Source organism: Ambystoma mexicanum, chromosome 3q, assembly GCF_040938575.1.
Source record: "Ambystoma mexicanum isolate Mex_15411 chromosome 3q, UKY_AmexF1_1, whole genome shotgun sequence".
Classification (NCBI taxonomy): domain Eukaryota; kingdom Metazoa; phylum Chordata; class Amphibia; order Caudata; family Ambystomatidae; genus Ambystoma; species Ambystoma mexicanum.
This window is the reverse complement of record NC_090926.1, coordinates 213,662,723-213,682,632: the sequence shown is the minus strand read 5'-3', so window position 1 is coordinate 213,682,632 and position 19,910 is coordinate 213,662,723. Positions and strand designations below refer to the sequence as shown.

The 19,910-nt window shown below is 49.8% G+C and overlaps 1 protein-coding gene across 6 annotated transcripts in view; it reads left to right on the top strand.

The window, feature by feature from the left end:
- Nucleotides 1-19,910, top strand: part of R3HDM2 (R3H domain containing 2) — a 2,186,793-nt gene that overhangs the window by 1,779,397 nt on the left and 387,486 nt on the right. For all 6 annotated transcript variants that reach the window (XM_069653574.1, XM_069653576.1, XM_069653575.1 and 3 more), the window contains one exon: nucleotides 4,964-5,124. In XM_069653574.1, coding sequence (XP_069509675.1) covers nucleotides 4,964-5,124 — 161 coding nt within the window. The remainder of the gene's footprint in view (nucleotides 1-4,963; nucleotides 5,125-19,910) is intronic.

Below are 19,910 nucleotides of genomic sequence, written 5' to 3'. Positions count from 1 at the left end.
TGAAAGGCTAAGGTGCCGAAGCTTTACCTGCTGAGGGCTAGTTTCCCTGGTGCAGGGTGGATGATTCTGCCCCCCTGCTGCACCACTAGATGTCCTTAGCCCGTCGAAAGGTAAATAGGGGGCACCTCAAAGTCTAAGGAGCTCCGAAAACCATGGCCTGGCCGGCCACCATGGAACTATCAGAACGATGAGGAGTTGGTGGGACTCCTTGATCTTGCAAATTACCCTGTGGATCAGAGGAGTGAGCAGAAAGGTGTGGGCTTTCATGGCGGTCCACTGGAGGTTAAATGCGTCGCCCAGAGAGCCAGGGCCCTGAGCCTGCCAGGATGCGAACTGGGGATACTTCTTGTTGTGCCAGGTGGCAAAGAGATCCATTTGGGGGTGACCCCACCTGTTGAAGATCTCCTGAATAACGAGGTTGATTAGCTGGCACTCGTAATTGTCCGCACCCAGCGTGCTGAGCCTGTCTGCCTCCAGGTTGGATTTCCCCGGGAGGTGGACTGCCGAGAGGTAAGCGTAGTTTTCCAGGGCCCATTCCCACATGCTGATTACCAGTCTGCACAGAGGAAGGGATCTGGTGCCTCCCTGCTTGATGACGTAGTACATGCTGGTTGAGCTGTCTGTCTGGATGAGGACAGCCTTGCCGTTGAGAAGTGGTAGGAATGCTCCAAGCGCTAGCCAGATGGCGTTCAGCTCCAACCAATTGATGTGGTACTCCTGCTCCTGTCGAGTCCAGGTGCCATGGACTGATAGATTGTCCAGGGTGGCTCCCCAGCCCTTGAGCGAGGAGTCTCTGGTTATGGTGGTCTGCGGAGAGGGCTGCCGAAAGGGCTTGCCCTTCTGTAGGTTGTGGTCCATGGACCACCAGGTTAGGTCCGGGTGGAGAGATGGAGGAACATTGATGATCTCGGATTGCGAGCCCCGCTCCTGATTCCACGAGGCCACGAAATGCATCTGAATCCTTCCCATCCTTAGTCTTGTGTGCAGCACGGCTAACAGGACCGCCGCCAGTAGACCCAGGAGATGTTGGTGCCACCATGCTGAGATCACCTTTCTGCTGAGGAAGTGAGCGGTGGCCCTCTTGATGGCCGGGATTTTGTCCTCCGACGGGAAGACCCTCTCGGAGCACATGTCCCAAATGAGTCTCAGGAATGTCAGTCTGCGTAGGCTGCAGCTGTGACTTCTTGAGGTTGAGCGAGAAGCCCAGATCGTGCAGTGTGTTCATAAGGGTATGTGAGGAGTGCTGTACTGCTTCGGAGATGTAGCCCTGACGAGCCAGTCATCGAGGTATGGGTAGATGTAGAGGCCCTGTGCTCTGAGGAGGGCCGCCACTGCATTCATGAGTCTGGTAAAGACCCTGGGGGCCGAGTTGAGGCCAAGTGGAAGGACTTTGTATTGAAAATGGTAGCCCATGATCCTGAACCGTAGGAAAGAACAATGGGGCTGCCAAATCGGGACATGTAGGTATGCGTCCTTCAGGTCCAGGGAGCACATCCAGTCTCTCTTGTCCAATGTCCCCGCTATAAAAGCTGGCGTAACCCTATTGAATTTTTGCCGGGGTAAGGAGAGGTTGAGGGTGGAAAGGTCCAGCACAACTCCCGGGCCCGCCTGGTTCTTCTTGTGCATGGGGAAAAAGCCAAAGCCTCGCTGGGAGGCTGGGACTTCCTCCACTGCCTGGCTCGCTACGAGTGACCGGATCTCTGCCAAAAGAGTTTCTGTCCCAACCTGTGGGAGTGGAGTGGAGTGGGAAGGCGGTACCCCATGAATACTACGGAGAGGATCCAGGGGTCCGCAAAATTCTGGCACCAGACTTGTGCATGGAGAGCAAGCCTGCCCCCCACCTGAGACACGTGGTCCTGAAGGGCTGTGTCATGCCTTCTTTCCCTCGGAGGCTGATGCCGAGGAGGGGGGACTGGAAAAAGACCTTACTCCGCCCCACCCTTTTTGTTGTTTGCGCCAGTTCTGAGATGAGCGGTCCACCTGCCTGGATCTGTGTTCCTGGAAGCCGCGGAACCCTCCATATGTACAACCCTTTTCCGAGAGCTGCTGAGATTGGGTGTACGATTTGGTTGGGGTCTTTGTAAGAAGGGAGAGACCTTACCTTTTGTGAGCTGTTCTTCTTTTTGTCCAGGTCTTCGTCCGTAGAGGAGTGGAAGAGCCCCCCCCCCCCCTGAATGGTAGATCTAGGATGCGCTTCTGGACATCCGGGTTGAATTTCGTTGCCCGAAGCCAGGCTGTTCTCATGTCCGTGGCAATGCAGATGGCACGGCTTGAGGTATCGATACAAGCCACTGTGGATTCCATGAGGTCATGCGCTACACGCTTGGCTTCAGCTAGCCCACCTTAGAGCGTGATTGCCACTGGGTGGGGAGTTCCGGGAGGAAGTCCGCAATTTCCCGCCATAACCTCTGGTTGGCGGTAGCCAGCATGGCATCAGCGTTGGCCTGACGAAGGTGATAGGACGCGTTGGAATAGATCTTCTTGCCATACGCCTCCAAGATCTTCTCCTCCTTGCCCAGCAGCACCGCAGAGGAGGAGGCTGAGAACGATTGAGGCTTGGAGTATAGTGATGCCACAGCGATCACAGAGGAGTGTGGCTGAGGATGGGTCGAGAGCAAGAGTGTATCCCCCTCCATCTGCCTGTACTTGGCGTCCAGGCGTCGATTGACTGGCTGGACCGAGTGGGACTTGAGCCAACCCTTCTTGGCCAGGGTGACTACATCGGTTTGCAGTGGAATCCTGGTGTTGGCAGAGGGGTGTTGCGTGAGGACTTATACCAGAACCCTCTCTGCCGGTTGTTGGACCGCGGGTTGGGGGAGGCCCAGGTACTCCGCCAGGCCAGCAAGACGTTTGTGGAAGGCCCTGGCTGAGGATGGCTTGTCCGAGTCCTCCTCCTCGTCCGTATCCTGCAGATCTGGAGGATTCTGTGGAGGAGTAGTAGATGGTGCCGGAGGCTGGGGTGCAGGGACCGGAGGCCGCGGAGGTTGCAGAGTTGGCTGTGGAGCCAGAGGAGGCAGCGGCACTGGGGCCTGGGGGCCCGATGGAGGCATCTAAGGTGCCGCTAGCATGGTGGGGAGGACTTCCCTAATGGTGTCTTTGATGATAAAAACATCTGAGGAGACCTCATGAGGCTGAGGAACTTCTAGAAGAGCACCTCTTCACTGGCCAAAGAGGTGGCAGGGGTACCGACAGGGTAGCGGGGGGCTGCTGGAGCCACTGCATACCCTGTCCATATGGACGCAAAGGAAAGCTGCCCTGCACAAAGGAAGGGTAGACTATAGGCCACATGCCTGTTTGAGGACAATCCCACCTTGACCTTCGTTCTTCGCCGAATTCCTGGAATGGCGTCAGAGGGGTGCCCCTTTCTGGCACGGCAGCCATTTTGTCGAGCATCCTGCCACGTGCCTGCGACGTGGTGCTCGGCCCGCTGGGCCCAGCCTCGTCAAAGAGTCTGGCGTGTGGATCACAAGGCCTACCCTGCTCCTCAGGCCTCGGCCCAGTAGGTGTGGAGCTGCATTTAGGCGCCCACTCTGACATATTGCCGGTAAAAGGGCAGAACCCCTCGGGTGTAGACCTGGTACAAGAACCTTTCGGTCCCTCGACACTGCGCCCGGGGGATCCCTTGACCTGAAGGCCGGTAGCTGCAGCAGCCTAGATGCACTTGTTGTAGAAGGACCTGGCCGGTCCCTCTCGCGTGGGAGATTCGCTGGAGTCTCCCTTGCGGGGTGTGCTGGAAAATATTGGCCCTACCTTGGCCCTGGTTCAATGCTTCACGAATTTTTTGAGATCCTCTGAAAGAGCTCCCTCCGCCTGGCTAGTCTGTTATTCAGCACCTTCGATGACAGCGAGTCACACGCCGAGCATGATTGCCAACTGTGGTCTGGGCCAAGGAAACGTAGGCAGAGGGCGTGGGGGTCTGAAGTTGGGAAGAGCCCGTTGCAGGATGGATACCTGCTGAACCCTGTAGACGTCGACATGCGCCGGGGAGATGCTTGACGCCTGAGGACCGAGTACCTGAATGATAGATAAGACAAAAAAGCCAAAGAGAAGTAGTATCCACGCGTGGAATTACATGGCGAAGCCAAATCCAGGAGCACTGCTGAATTCGGCCCATTCCCGTCGACGCGGAAAAGGGGACTGAGGTGTGGCGCCGGAGGGTGGAGTCAGGACAGCGCATGCTCCCCGGTTGCACCCCCGCGCGCCTCTAAATTTAAAGGGGATGTTTTTTTCTGGTGGAAAAGGTTCCGTCTCCCGTTCCTTGGAAGGGACGCCCGTACAGTATGGAGGAAAGGGGACGGGACGTAAGAGTAGGACCTGGAATGTAGGGCTGCTTTACGGTAGGCGTTTCGGCAGACGTATGTAACCACCTTCATCTTAGTTTGACTAGAATCTTGAGGTACCATGCCATCCCCCTATCTTCATGTTTTTTTTGTACTTGCACACTTCCAAACCCTGGCTTGCAGGTTGGCTATCGTCCGTGTTAGCCCTAGGCACACTTCATCTGTATATTCCTTAGGCCTGTGTGTGCTTCTGCCAATAATGCAAGGGAACCAAATCCATTAAAACTTCAATTGGCCAGACCGCTGCGATGAGGACTGTAGCTTTTCCTATCTCAAATGGATATTTTTCAAATTACACCTGAGTGCCCAATGCGTTCTTGTCATTGGTTGCTGGTACAGGCTTCATTCCAGATCATGTACTAATATAACAACAGAATGGATTTAAATAAATAAAAAGGTAACCAAAAATAGATGGACAATTTAAATAATTTACACTATGCCTTGGTATTTGCATTTCTTGCCTCTTCTCTGAAAGGCACATTTTATAATATGGTCATTTTTCTCATGTGCCTTTTGCATGATTGCATTAGGACAACATCAAGTGTATACATTGTATTTAATTGAATGGATTACTCTTTTTTTTAACTTTGTTTGCATGAGGACTAAACTATTTGTCCTTGCAGGTTTACAGCCTCTGATGTCCAACCAGCAGCAGCAGCCATACCAGGGCATCATTGGAGTCCAGCAAAACCAGAATTCAAGCCTCATTGCCAACCAGAGAACCAGCCTGGGAAACCAAATGCAGGGCATGATGGTCCAGTACACTCCACTTTCATCCTACCAGGTAGTTAACATTTGATAAACCTTAAAGAAAAGTTAAGTGTTTGTGATTAATAGTGCACTTCTGAGGACCCAGTAAGTGGGAAGGCAATGGCTCACCTTGGCTGTTGTATCCTTAAACCTTGTTATGTTCCAGCATCTGTTACTGCCTCTGGTGCGAGGATGTTCCGCACATCAATTCTCTTTTGGTGTAATAAACAATAAAAATAGTGTTTCTTGTTTGCAACTATTGCAGTAACACAGACCTTCTTTGATAAGCAAGCCTAGCCATTTTCCTGTTTTGGCATTCGGTGGCAGGGTACCTGCATGGAAGGACAGTTACCGCAGGGATTGCTGTACCAGTGAAAAGCAATGGTTTGCTTTCTATTGTGGACACTTGTATTACACTTTGAAAGTAGCAGCCAAGTCGCTGCAAAACTACAGCGAGTGCATCTTCTGTTTCGGCAGCAGCGTGGGACCGGAGAAGAAGGGGGCGTGCGTAAAAGACTGGTTCAGGTCGAAGCACCACAAAGGACTTTGAAGGACAGGTGCAGCGAGTCGGGTGAGCTGCCACTTCCGGAGTAAATTCACATAGTGGTGAGTGGCAAGTTTCTCCCTTTTCGTTAGTGAACTTTCAGAACATATATGCGTGTGCGACCTTCATAGCGCATAAAAATGGATACAATTGGATAATATGGCACAAGACTGTTTTGTATGAGATCAGGACTTGTTACCCATGGCCCCAGACCTCCCTCTCCCCGTCACCTGGAGAAGGCACATCTGGGGTCTCTGCAAAATCAATCTTCACCCTAAAAAATACCACGAAAGGTAATAATGCTAAAATAAAGAAAGTGTGAAAACATAAATAACAGCTTGTCTCTGTAGGCAACCGGGAGGGTATGAACCGTATCCTGGGAAAAACAACAAATAAAGACACTGAAAAGATAACTTCATACTTTTCGCCAGCGCCCAGACGTTTCCTTATTTTGGAATTGAGTGCTTCCTCCACTTGTTTGGAACTGACTGAGGAAGATGAGGTACGATACTGAGGGACATCTAAGAACGTTCACGACCAAATGCTGAGGGAATTGGGTCAGCTGGGTATTAATGAAACGATAAGTGAAATAGCCACTGAAGAGTGGGAGGATGGAAGGGTGGCAGACAGTAATTCTTTGCAGTCACCGGATTGAACAGAAATCTGTCTGATTCAGATTCCCTCAATTCTTTTTCTGCATCCACACCTGCGCCATGTCCCCTTGGAAGGTCTGAGTGGAAATGATAGTAGCAGGGACGTAATCAGGGAAGATCCGCAGCCTCTCTGCAATGCTGAGACATGTGGACCAGCGAAGGGATGTAAACTAAAATCAAGGACTTTTTGATGTCCGGTGTAAGAACTGAGGCAAGCCAATGTCATGTTCAGCGATCAACGGAAATGCAACTGGTAGATAGTTTTGTAAAAACCTCGTACAAGATATCGGATGCTCCCCGACGAGATTCTCCATGATGGCGACGGACGGTTTTGTGGAGGCGTCCCCTGAGGAGACTTTCCGGCAGGGCTTTGCGTTTTGACCCGGCTATTGTCCTTGTTACCGGCAGCAGCCGCTTCTCCCAGTGTATCAGGCAAAACCAGAGGTGTGTGTGACCGAACTCCACAGTGCCTGCGTTTTGCTGGGGTCAGGAGACGCTACAGTGCTACCGGGGGTTTGCGAGCACTGAGCCCTGAGCGTTTGGGAGACTCTGTGCGGCCGATACCTTCTGCGATCAGAGAAGAGGCAGGATCCATATTGGTGAAAACAGGCAATTGCGAGAAACAGCCCCAGGGGCAAACAGCAGCACGGTTGAGCAAAGGGTTGCCTGAGAGCCTGTTGTTGGTTTGGCTGATGTTATCGGTTACCAGTCGGCGTCAAGCCATAATCATTGGGACATTGCATGGACAAAGCACTCAGAATCATCTCATGCGGCCTTCTCCTGAGAGGAAATCTACCTACATTGTAGGCACCATAAACTTGAAACCTAAGGCCCATCAGGGGCCTGACCGGCCAAAGGGGCCCTGAAGAGTCCACATAGGACACTCTATGCTTCTGACTTGTCTGCAACTGTCTGCTGCTAGGACACCTGGTGAATTTGGCGTGCTGTGTGCAGTTTTCCATCTCTCGCTCCCTTTTTTCTTCTCTTTGCTCTCTCCCTCCATGGTTCTCTCCATCTCACCTATTTACTCCAACTGCTACTCTATCACCAATCCTACCCCTCTCTCGAACCCTGGAAGGAAAAAGTAAAATAAAATCTCCTGGTCTCCAATACTGGCCTGCACATTGCTGACACCTATGTCAATGCTTCTTCCAGGCAGACACTCACTGACATCCTCTTTGTCGCTCCCTCCTTGGACCTATGGACTCCTTATATGGTCTCTGTCCTCTCTCCTTTCTCTTTGTCACCCATTAATGGTGCCACCAGATGTGAAGTACTCTTGGCAGGCTTCTCACCCTCTCGGTGCATCATTGTCCATCATAATGGCACTGTCATGGCCCAGGCCTCTCAGACCAACGTACTTGATGGGCATCAACTTCCTGCCTTCTCCCTCCACTCCTTTGGCTGCCAGCTCTCCTGCGCCTTCTCCACCACCGACGGGCATACCAAATCCATGTACCACTCCTCGGACGACTGGCAAAAGTGGTAACCAGCTCCACCTAGCTACCCTCAACTTGCGCTCTGCCGTCAAACACGCTTCTGATATCTTTCTCCTCCTTGGAGACTTTCACGTTCCCGCTCAAACTGAGACGTGGTTCACTGCTAGCTCTGTCACTGCATTTGACACACTTCTCCCTGTAGGCTACAAGATCCTCTCTAAGCCCAGGGCTAACCGGTCTGGAGGCAGATTGGCCTTGATCTTCCCTGATTGGATCCCTGCTACTATCATTCCCACTCCGTCCTATTCCTCCTTTTAATGCCTTGTCTGCAGGCTTGGTGTCTCTCCAACCCTCTTGTTGACTATTGCCACCATCTACAGCACCCTTGGTCCAGTCTCCCTCTTCCTCTTGGGGTGGTCTGACCTCACCTCTTCCCTTCTTGCCTCCACCTCCAAGCTTCTCATCTTCAAAGACTTCAATATCCACCTTGACTCTCCCGAGTCGGCCACTGGAATCTTCTGGACTCTTCCGCAGAGACGTCCTTTCCCTCACCATTGCAACGCACTCTGCCGGACATACTTTGGATGCTCTCATCTCAACAGACATCCCCATCTCCAACTCGGTCACTACACCTCTCTCCTGGTCTGACCATTCTCTCCTGTATGCTCGTCTGGATCTCTTAGGTCCCCGGCTAAGCTGCTGCCTGTCTCCTTCTGCATCATCTGACCGATGAAGCGAGTGTCAGTTGCTGCTTTTGCCACCACTTTCATTCCCCCCCCCACCCCTGCCATGGACTCACACAGTGACTCTGCCCTTGCTAATCTTCACCTCTCTATCACCAACACCTTGGATATCCTTTCCCCTATTATGAGGATCCGAATGAAGCCTGCCTCCAAGCGCAAAACCTGGTATGACTCGGACCTAGCCTCTCTGAAATGCAAGTGCAGAGTGACTGAACGGAAGTGGGGGACATCAGGCACATCCTCTGACAGACTGGCCTGCAGTCTGCTCTAAAGGCAATACACACTCTCCATCCACATATCCAAAACTGCGTATCTGGAGCCACTAGCAACCTGTTTAAAATCTGCAAGGAAATCTCCAATCCTACTGCAGTCTACACTTCGCCTCTGCCATCCCTGTCCTTCTGTACCTCTCTTGCCTCCCACTTCCTTTCCAAAACTCCGGACATCCTGTCCTCACTCTCCTCCCCTTCCTCCCTCGCCAGCTCTCATGCCTCCCTTGGCTCCCCTCTCCCCTTTCCTACTTCTCTCCTCATTCTCGCCCATAGCAGCGGATGAGGTCCCTAGACAAGTCCTCTCTATAAAAGTCTCCTCCAAACAGGTGCTCCCCTGCTCCTCCATTACTATCAAGGAAAACATTGCTTCCCTTGTGCCAAACCTGGCCGATTTCTGTTATCACTCGTCTGCCACTAGCTTCTTCCTCAAGTTCCCCCTTTAGCACCCCCTGCTCAAAAAGCCCTCCGCCAACTCCCCCTGCCCAACTAACTACCACCCTAGCTCCATTAGCCCCTTCCTGGGCAAACTCCTGGAGAAGCTGGCCATCCCCCAACTTATCCAAACTGAATCTGTTGGTTGTCTCCACAACCACCAGTCTGGCTTCAGAGCAACCAGAGGCATGGAAACTGCTCTTCTAAACAGCTGTGAAGACTTGCTCTCAAACCTTGATTCCAACTCTCCATCCGTTCTTATCCTTCTGGATCTGTGCCACCCTGACAAATCGGCTCTGCAACACCCTTGCCATCTCGGGCCTGGCACTGGACTAGTTGACCTCCTTCCTCTCTGACCGACCTTTTCTGGCTCAATTGGGCCCTTTTCTCTCCCCATCCCACCCCCAACCTGTGGCGTCCCTCAAGGCTCTATCCTCTCGCCGTGGCTCTTAAACATCTACCTTGCCCCTCTGACCGACTTTATTTCCCCCTCTCCTCACTTAGTGTTATGCAGATGACACGCAGCTCTTGTTCAAGTTTCCCTCTACTGCCTTCTTCCTCCTCTCTGTCTGACTGCCATTCAGTCATGGTGCGCTGCCAATGATCTCTGCCTTAATGCCAGTAAGACTGAGATCCTTCTCATTGGGACCTCAGCTCTCACCTTTCCTCCCTTCCTCTGGCTGCCCTCTATGGGTTCCCTCCTCACACCCTCTTGTGAGGCTAAAAACCTTAGTGTCATCTTTGATTCTTCTCTATCTTTCTCTCCTCACATTACGGATCTTGCCAAGAAGGCCCATTATCAGCTGCACCTCCTCAGAGGCATTCTCCCTTTCCTCACCTTCCCCCAGAAACTCAGTGTCTCCAGAGCTCTGGTCCTCTCTAGGCTTGACTAATGCAACAGCCTCTTCCTCAATCTTCCTTTTATCCTCCCTTCGCCCCCTTCAACTAATCCAGAACAGGACTGCAAGACTTATCCTTGGCCTCAAGCCCAGGGACTGCATCGCTCCAGCCCTAATTTCGAATGGATTGTGTCCTCCCGCGTATTCCTCATCTTTGATATTCAAGTCCGCTTGCAGCTTGCTTTGGATTTTTTTTTTATAGGGTTGATTCTTGGCCTTTGAAGGTCTCCGTAACGTTCCTTGTGACATTCATGCTGGCATATGAATCACGCCCGCTGACCCCTTACCGCTGTTCTAATTTTTTCCTTTTTTAATTTGCATGCTGCGTCATAAGCGGCCTGCATCGTCTGGACCCATATGCTCCTCAAGACTCTGCTTTTCTCCTCTTCCTTCCCTCTCCCCTGCTAACACCTTCTTTCTGCCGCAATGACTGGTTGCCTGCCTGGTTCCCTCTGATTACTACAGGGCTCCAACCTCCTCCCACCCTCCAAGGCTGCCCCCTTTCCCCGCACTTAGCAATGGACCCTCACCCCTGCAAACCCTGGCACTTGCCCTCTGGCCTCCTCTTAGCACTTGCACCTCTCTCTTTTACCCTTCTCCCTTCCCACCCTAGAACTTAGCATCTTCTGCAGACTGGCACTCCCCGCTCCCCCCCATCGTCTCCCTTGCACTTCTTGTTCTGTACTTGCACAGTCCAAATGTCACAGGACCGTTATTATATCTTTCTCCCTTGTTTCTCCTCCCACCCCCTTTTGTTGTCTTGTGGCATCTTGAAACACCATTTGTTGTATAGGTGCCTTACAGATATCCAATAAATAAATAAAACCACCGGCATAAACTGACAGGTCTAAAATGTTTATATATGACTACCTCAACAATGCAACACAGACAAGAGATGGGGTGTTGTCCTGTGGTGGATCACGTTGGGGAGGGAACAAATAATGATAGTTTATTTGCCTCAAGTATCAATAACTTCTTCTCTAAATTCCATAATTTCAGTGACCTCACCACATAGGAATAAAGAGCTGACTGAACAGGTCGACGTGCAATTTGAAGAACTTTAATGTTTGATCCAAGGAAAAAAGAATATATTGAATAAGGACAAAGGCAAACAGGTGGAGGTTCTGAGGAAAAGGAATCCTCCAAACAATCAAGATAATCATCGAGGAAATTCATGAGAACTTTAACAAATCGGATGCCAGTAATGGCGGTGCTGAGGAATCAACAATTGCAACATCGTCCCAAGGTGAATAAAGGCGCATGTGTTGATTGAGGACCAGTCATAGAGATGGATGAGATTGAGAGTATAGGTATGGTATCGGGAACAGAGACGGAAAGCCCTCATCTACTCAGTTCGGATTTTAGAACAGGTAATAGACGGGACTCTCATACCCAGTCTAGATCTTCTCTACAACTGATTGAAGATTGTGAGAAACGTTTGTATCTCTTGCGGTTCAGATGGAGGCACATCCAGATATGTTAACCAATCTGATTACCCTTACCTCGAGCAATTCTCTCAGAAATGAAGTGCAGAGATAATAAATGGAGAAAAGTTCTCTGGAAATAGAAATAAGTTATCTGAATCCACAGCTTTATCTGCTTCTGCATTGGACTTTTATACGGTAAAGGGTACTGGAGAAAGTCTATCTAGGTCCTATTCAGAAACATTGAGATTGGGGATACCCATGCAAAAAAATAGTATTTGCGTGCTCACAGGAGGTGGAGCAAGCTGGTCGACCACACCTTTCTATAGGTGTTGAAAGAGGAAAAGGATTTAGTAGGGAGCAGAGGAAAGTCGGAGATTCCTGGTGACCAATGGATCAGAGGGCTCTTATCTTCTAGCCTCACTTGGCACAGAGACTTTCTACTGTAACATCTCATCTGATTCTGATGGTCTCTTCTGCCGGAATATCGAGAGGTGATACTAAATAAGACAAATATTCTAAGACTTTTTGGTTCAGTCCTAGATTTACATGTGCTATCGTCCAAGGATATTGCTAGGGTCGATTTTATTGACCTACATCGTACGGATCGAGTACTTGTATATATTCAATCAAGATTGGTGTATGAAGTATGAACTAGGAACTGCAGTCTCTCCAAGTGGGATTTGATATAACCCTATATCAAGCATACAGTGAGTCAAGGGGAATGGAAAAGCCGGACCGTGTCAGAAGACTTACACCTGAGGAGATTGTTGATTATACAAATGTGCATATAGATACTGGTCGTAAGGTTGTTTTATCAAAATCACCCAAAAGGTGGTCTAATGGATCAGGATTGGTCCTGGATAGTTGGTTCTTTGAATGGTTCGAGGTTTGATCAGGGATTGGATCAGAATCATTAGTGGGAAATGCATTGTATCATTCTCATGGAATACCAGGAGACACAAAATGTTGTTTACTGGCCCTACGCTAGGGGCAACACTAAAAGAATATATTACCCTGTGTCTACAAGAAACATGGCTTGTTGACGGATATGTGGATGGGTATGTTTCGGTTGGCCAACATGCATGGAAGAATTCCCTGGGGCGGCCTTCAGCAGGCTTAATGCTATTGTTGAAATCCTCTGAGGAATTGGAGTTGAACAGTTATAATGTAAGGAGGAGTTTGTTGGTTGTGCACTTCAACGTTAATGAGGGTAAGGTTGGCCTCGATGTGTTTTTGCTTAATGTCTAATGGCACAAGGGTATTTGTACTCTGGAAGATATGCTGAATTCTGTAACCACTGTCTGAATGGGCATAAATGGCTAACATGCATGGAGGGTTTTGGTTTGAATATGCTGTTCCCTAAATCTGAGAATGACCAACAAGGGCATATTACATGGAGTAATGGGAGGTCTGCCTCAGTGATTGATTATATCTTTGTGGAGGAGGGTTTGTTGTACAGAAGCAAGGATTTACAAATTAACCCCTCTCCACACAGTGACAATTGTATGTTGACTGACAATGGAAATTGGCATAAAAAGTGGAGGTGATTCTTCAATTTTTTCCTGTGATGTCAGGGTTAATATAGCAGGCAATCGAATATCCTGGAATTTGATGGGTGGATATGAGAGACCTTGTTTGATTGGAAGTTCAACACATTTACAGTGGCTACATTCAATCCATTTGTAGATCATGTATTGAAAAAGACTTGGAATCCCCGGTGGGTAAAACCCAAAGGTCAGCAGAATGGTCATCTACATAGATTTGACAAAGAAGTTGCTGGCCAGAAGTGTACGTTGAGAGTGGAAATCAGGGCATTGAAGTACGGGGGTGCTGGTAATTACGAGTCAGTTATGCTAAAAAATTAAGATGCTCCTACTTTCCCATAAGAATTGGGTCAGGCGTCGCCTACTTCAGAATAATAGCGAAAATATGCTGAAGACTTTGGCCAGTAATAAGTCCACGATGTTTTGGAAATTAATACATTGCACTACCCTTTCACAAGCAGAATTGCAAACCAATGCAGTCCAGGAACCTGATTGGGTAAATCATTTTGAAAACATCTTTTCCACTGATGATAATGAAAAATCTTTTGTCTTTAAATTGACACCAGATGACTGGAAACATACTATTGACTGAGTGAGCATTTTTGGAATCTTAAGTAAGATGAGTACCTCTCGGGCCCCAGGTCCTAACAAATTGTAGAACCTCCTGCTTAAGAGCAGCCCTGTAGTGTGGTCTTCAATTGTAACCTTTTTCTTCAAGGATGTTCTGGTAAGCAGAGTCTTTCTAGCATCCTGGCAGATTGCAAATGTTGTCCCAATATACAAAAATGACCCAAGATCAGACCCAAATAATTACTGGCCAATATTCATCCTTGATGCTGACAGCGATGTGTTTGCAACTTTGGTGTTGGGCCACCTGGAGGCCTGGGCGTTTGAGACTGGTTCACTTCCAAAATGGCAAACGGGGTTCTGGAAATCCCTGGGAACATTGATTGATGGATTTATGCTAAAATGTGTATAATCCCTTGCATGTTCCAGATGCTACAATTCCATCTACTTGGCAACCATTGATCTCTCCTCAGCCTTTGATAGAGTAAACTATGACCTGCTATGGAACAAATTGAAAGGATGGCGTATTCCCTCTGGCCTATTGAAGTTAATAATTGGGATACATGAGCAGTCAAAAATGCAGGTTAGGTTGAACCAAGAAGGGTTCATCTCTCGTCGAGTACCAACTAAAAGGGGGATAACACAAGGGTGTATCCCGGCACCTAGCCTCTTCAAATTGTACATGTCCGATATGAAAGATTTGATGTCTGCGGCTTTTGCCTCTCCCCAATTGCAAGATCTAAATGTTACCTGGTTAAGCTATGCAGATTATATCCTTATATTCTACTTTACTGAACGGGCTCTGCGGTATCTATTAAACACTTTTGAGAATGATATAAAATGTAATTATCTTGAAATAAATGCAAAATAAACATGTGCACCATGAAGAGAAGGAAATGGCCTATCAGTGGAAAGCAGGCGGGAGCAGCCGAAGAGAGTAGATCATTTCATTTACTTGGGTTTCTTGGTTTTGTCCAAGCCCCATGAGTAACATGTAAAACAGTGGCTGCAAACTCATACCCTAGCTATGACTCACGAATTGGGGAAATGTTCAATCATTTGCATGGTGAAATATTATGGATGTAAGATTGTCAAAAGACTCCTATATGGAATAGAGAATTCATTCTTATGTTTATTGAAAATTCTAAAGCATTTGGGGGGATTGATTTGGAGAAGAGTACTGCATGTTCCAAAATCTATCCCACTAATCTGCTATACACTGGAATTAATTTCACTCAAAAGTAGAGCACTATGGAGGCTTCTGCCATTGTTCAGAAAGATAATGTTTCTGCTGCAAAAATCGCTATTCTGTGATTTGAACAGGTTGTTGAAGGGGAAGGCTATCTAAGAGAGATTACGGCATTCTGCACTAAGGTGTTACACGATCACGATATGAGTGAGATGGATCTTGTTGAGAATCCGTTCAAGTTTAAAATCCAACTTCATAAAAATGACTGGACAAGAACTATGAGAGAACGTCACCTCGCCGACACCAGGAACTTGCCCCGGAGCCCGAGCGGGCGCTGTGTTCAGAGAGAGAGCGGAGACAAGCTCATCCCAAGATGCTGCTGGGGTCCGGAGGACGGCGAGCTGGAGAGAGGCCGACCACAGCTCACCAGTCACAGCGGCAAGTCGCCCCTGGGAACCAGTCAGCCCCCGGAGGAGGTGTAGACTCCCAGTGCACGACGGGCCATGTAATTGGAGCCCGCCCGCCTCTTGCTCGCGGCTGCACCCGGTGAGCATAGCCGTGTGGGGGCAGAGATGTTTCCCCCCAAATGCAACCTCCATGGGGGCACAGCACTGCGGGGAATCAACACTTCACTGTTGCCACCGGACACAGGTGCGAAGGGGGCTGTGCACCCCTCCTCAACAGGCTCTGCGACTGACTGCCCAACGCGTGGCAGCAGACACAGCTGGTAAGGCATCAGGAGTGATTACCCCCGCCACCTGGGAACTGGGGGCGCCGAAGCACGGGACATTCCCGCCCGCAGGGCAAACAATCTAGAGGCGCCACGAACAGTTACCCACAGTGCACCGCTCTCAAGCCTGACAATCACTCGGCCTCCTGGGCCACTTACCAACACATTCGCTCAAGCGGGTCTCTCCCCTTGCCAGCCTGCACCCCCTGGGCTCTACGCGCTCCTCAAGAGTGCTCCCTCATTGACATAGCTTCAGGCAGCAGAGACATCCACCCACCTGCCCGGAGTACCAGGGGTGGCTAACGCTGGGAGCTCACAGGGCACACAGGGAGCCTGCCACCACAACAGTGTGCGCGGCAAGTCAACTATCACCTAGGAGGGGTAATCCCCCACGCACAACTGCATCCCCCCCCACGACCAACAGTCTGGGGACACTACCAGCATTGACTCGCTGACGCACATTGGTAGGAACACTCCACGCCTGGAACGGTCCGGCGCTTCTGTTTCGGAGGTTCAATAAACAACGTAGATGCCCACTGACCAGTGCCCCTGAGCGCCTAAACTCGGCGAAAATAATAGACAAATCATCCAATGGAAGCATCACGATAAATGAGCGATCAAGGTATAATTGATGGGAGTTGCCAGGCAACATGCCTCAGGATACTATTGTGTCTGGAGATTTGGGCAGGGAACAGCGAGAACACTAACCTGAGATGGCTGGATCAATCTGAGACCTAACATGGAATGTTCGCGGACTGACCTGCCTGTCGAAATGCCGCAGGGTACTGCTCTACTTGCACCGCTATCAGATCGGAGTAGCGTTTCTACAGGAGACGCATCTTGCAACAGCAACCAAAACCAGTTTTAGCAGGCCCTGGGGCTGCCATTGTTACTTCTCCTCCACTGGTCCTATGCTAGGGGGGTGTGCACTCTTATTCACAGCACGGCAGGATTTAACTTTATCTCAGCCACTAGAGTTAGTGAGGGAAGGGGACTGATAGTGTGGGGAACAATACAGGGAAACCTGTATATGGAGTGGCTCAACCGTCACCTGGGGGAAACACCACCGGGGGACATAATATGGGATGGGGATTTCAGTGAGGTCCTGACACCCACATTAGACCGTATGTCAAGCCCACTTCGGGCCCTGACAACAGGGCGAAATGAGATAACAGCAATGAGTCAGACATGGGAATTGAAAGATGGGTGGAGGCTAAAGAACCAGATGGAGCGCCTTTTTACTCCTCAGTCCATGGCACGGCGTCCCGCCTGGACGACTTTCTGATTTCCCAAGGACTAATTGGGTCCATTAAGGAAGTCACTATCCTGACCCGCACTCTGTCCTATCAGTATTAATGGACGTTGAATTGGCTGGGCGAGAGAGGGAAGGGAAGCTGTTGAGGTTTAAGGGGGAAGCCCTGGCTGATGTACTGTTCCATGACAGAAGCTATAGATAGCTTCTTATAGAGGGCTCGGCGGAGTCAGCTGGAACTTTCTGGGAAAGCTTTAAATGCGTAATTCGGGGGGAGTGTATTGCCAAGGAGGTGTGGATGCTCAGGCAGGTTAGACAGGAACTGAATACCGCTGAGTCCCGATTAAGTGGGCTACAAACACCGGGAGACCTGTGGACCCCTCGGCAACAAGCAGAAGTCAAACAACTCCTGGAACAGTTCAGGACTCTAGCGCACAGGGAGGTAAGATTGCTGGGTTGGGGGGCAACTGTGAGACAATATTGGGAGGGGCAGAAACTGGGGAGGCTTCTGGCGCGAGTGGCTAGATTGGAAGCACACAAGGGGCAGGTCACATCCATACTGGACGCGCAGGGGGTCGAAAAATTTGATGATGCTGGGATCATACAGGAGTTTGGCTGCTTCTAGGCGGATCAGTACTCCTCTAACGCAAAGGCCTCCCATGCAGAACTGGAGGCATACCTGGAGCAGACAGCCCTGTATTGGTGTACGGACGAGGAGAGGGCAGGCCTGAACCTCCAAATAACTCTAGAAGAAATGACTGCGGCCATTAAATATTTGCCGTCTGGACCTGACGGGTTCAGCGCTAAGTTTTTCAACTACTTTTCTCCCAAAACAGGCCCATTTCGAATGGATTGTGTCCTCCAACGTATTCCTCATTTTAGATATATTCCATCCAGTTTTAGCTGCTTCTGCAATTTTTTCTTGGCATAGGGCGCTGTGCGTCAATGTCGTCGAGTCGAGCTCCCTCGGAGGCCTCCGTCGAGGGTGACGTCATCGGGTATACAAATAGCACGCGCGGTGCCCGTTGGCCTCAGTTACGTTTTTCCACAGTACGTGTTGCTTTGGAAACTCAGCGTGCCTCCAGTAGTTCTGTGACGCAGTTACTGTTGATATTAGATATGTCCTCGTCGTCGACCCCGACTACGACTCCCCGGTTGCGATTTAAAAAAGTGTAAATCCTGCGGTTCGAAAATGTCCATCACGGACCTGCACCGAGAATGTCTGTGGTGCCTCTGTGAAGGCCACGACATGGAGGCCTGTACGAAGTGTCAGGCAATGACGGGGAAAGCCTTGCGAGAGAGGAAGGGAAAACTGCAGGTAGGTCGAAAACCTGACCGAAAAGCATCTAGCGTCGAGTCGAGGTCCCGTGAGGAGAAATCTCCTCAACGGGAAAGGTAAAAGCATTGGTCTAGGTCCCAAAGTGGTTCACACCGCTATTCGTCTTTGACGAAAAAGTCCAAAAAAATACGCCACCGGTCCCCTTCCATCTCGTCCTCGGACGAATCCCCAAAAAGAATGAAATGCCCCACAAAACATTCTTCCTCCGAAGAATGGGAAGCATTCTGAATAAAAATGATGGAGGGGTTTGAAAAGGCTAACCCTCTGTCCTCTTCGGAAGCCGGCCGGGAGCGTTACCGTTCCGACACTCGCATGCCCTCAAGCCCGGGTGATAGGAGAAATAATCGGGAACCCTCCAAGATGCCATGCGAAAAAGATCGCTCGAGTTGACCGATCGAGGTCACTGACGCCGTTTGGAACCTGACACACCTCGAAGGGTAAGTCTTCGAAGAGCACCTTGACGCCCTCGAAGCCAGCTCCGTCGACGACCACTATTTCGTCTGCACCATCGACACCTTTGTCGACATTGACCCCGAAGCCAAATATTCCAAAGGCTCCATCTCAGCCAACTCAGCCAGAAGCTGTCAAAATGACAGCAAAAGAGAAGGCTGCAAAGGCTGTAATGCCTTCAGGTTCCACTTATACACCTCTCCCAGAAAAGGTTTTTAAACCTCTTCCAAGGAAAGAATTTTTCAAATCCTTAACTTCAATTTTTGAAGAACAGGAGAGGTCGGGTGAGGAGAATGTTCCTTTTGGACTGGAATATGGCACCCCAAATGTCCCAGAATGCCTGGTTTCTGAGGAAAGCAGGATGAAGGATCTGGTGGAAACCTTGCATAATGCAAGTGGATACTTCACCTGAAACAGATTTTGGCAGGCCAGAACCAGGGGAACATGCCAGTCCCCCATACAGACAACTAATGACACAGGTGGTCGAATACTTAGGATGGTCTAGACCATCAACTCAATTCATCCAGGATGATCTGACCGATATATTAGATCATGGTCCAACCGAAGATCGGATCTTACCCTTCCATGTAGCCTTACAAAATAGGGTGGCCAAAAATTGGGAGATCCCGGACTTTATTCCTCCGGTGAATAAGTCTGTCACTTCAAAATACCGCCCTTCCAATAGCGACCCCGACTATCTGTCTAAGCACCCTACTCCCAACCGTCTGGTGATCCAGGCAACCACAGCTTCAAGTAAGGCGACGTACCCTTCTATCCCTCCGTATAGGGACAAGTGTGTGGATGGTTGGGCACACAAGGTATTTTCAGCTGGGAGTATGGCGTTAAAATCGGCCAACTCCACGTGTGCCTCGGCAACATTTTCATACACTCTGTGGGAGTGCATTGCAATGGCAGCGGAGCACATACCAGAAGGGGATGAAAGCGAAGGATTCCTAGCCATTGTTAAAGGTGGAAAGGAGGCCATGCATGAATCCCTTCAGTCTGGATTAGACACTGCAGATAGTGTGAGCAAGTCCAGGGGCACTAGCACAGTAATGCGCAGATTTGCATGGTTACGGAAGTCTGGTTTCGCACCAGACGTGCAAAACCGTCTTCTGAACATGCCCTTTGACGGGTCTCCCCTTTTTGGCAACAAAGCTGACAAGAGCCTTGAGAGGTTGTAGACCTCAAAAGCAGCTGCCAAGTCTTTAGGAGCTGCTATTAGGCAACCTCAGCCTTTTCATGTATCAGGACAATCTTGGAGGGAACGATCCTATTGTTACTACTCCTCTTATGGAAAGGCGAGAGGAATGGCCAGTCAAAGAGGCCAGAAAAAGGCC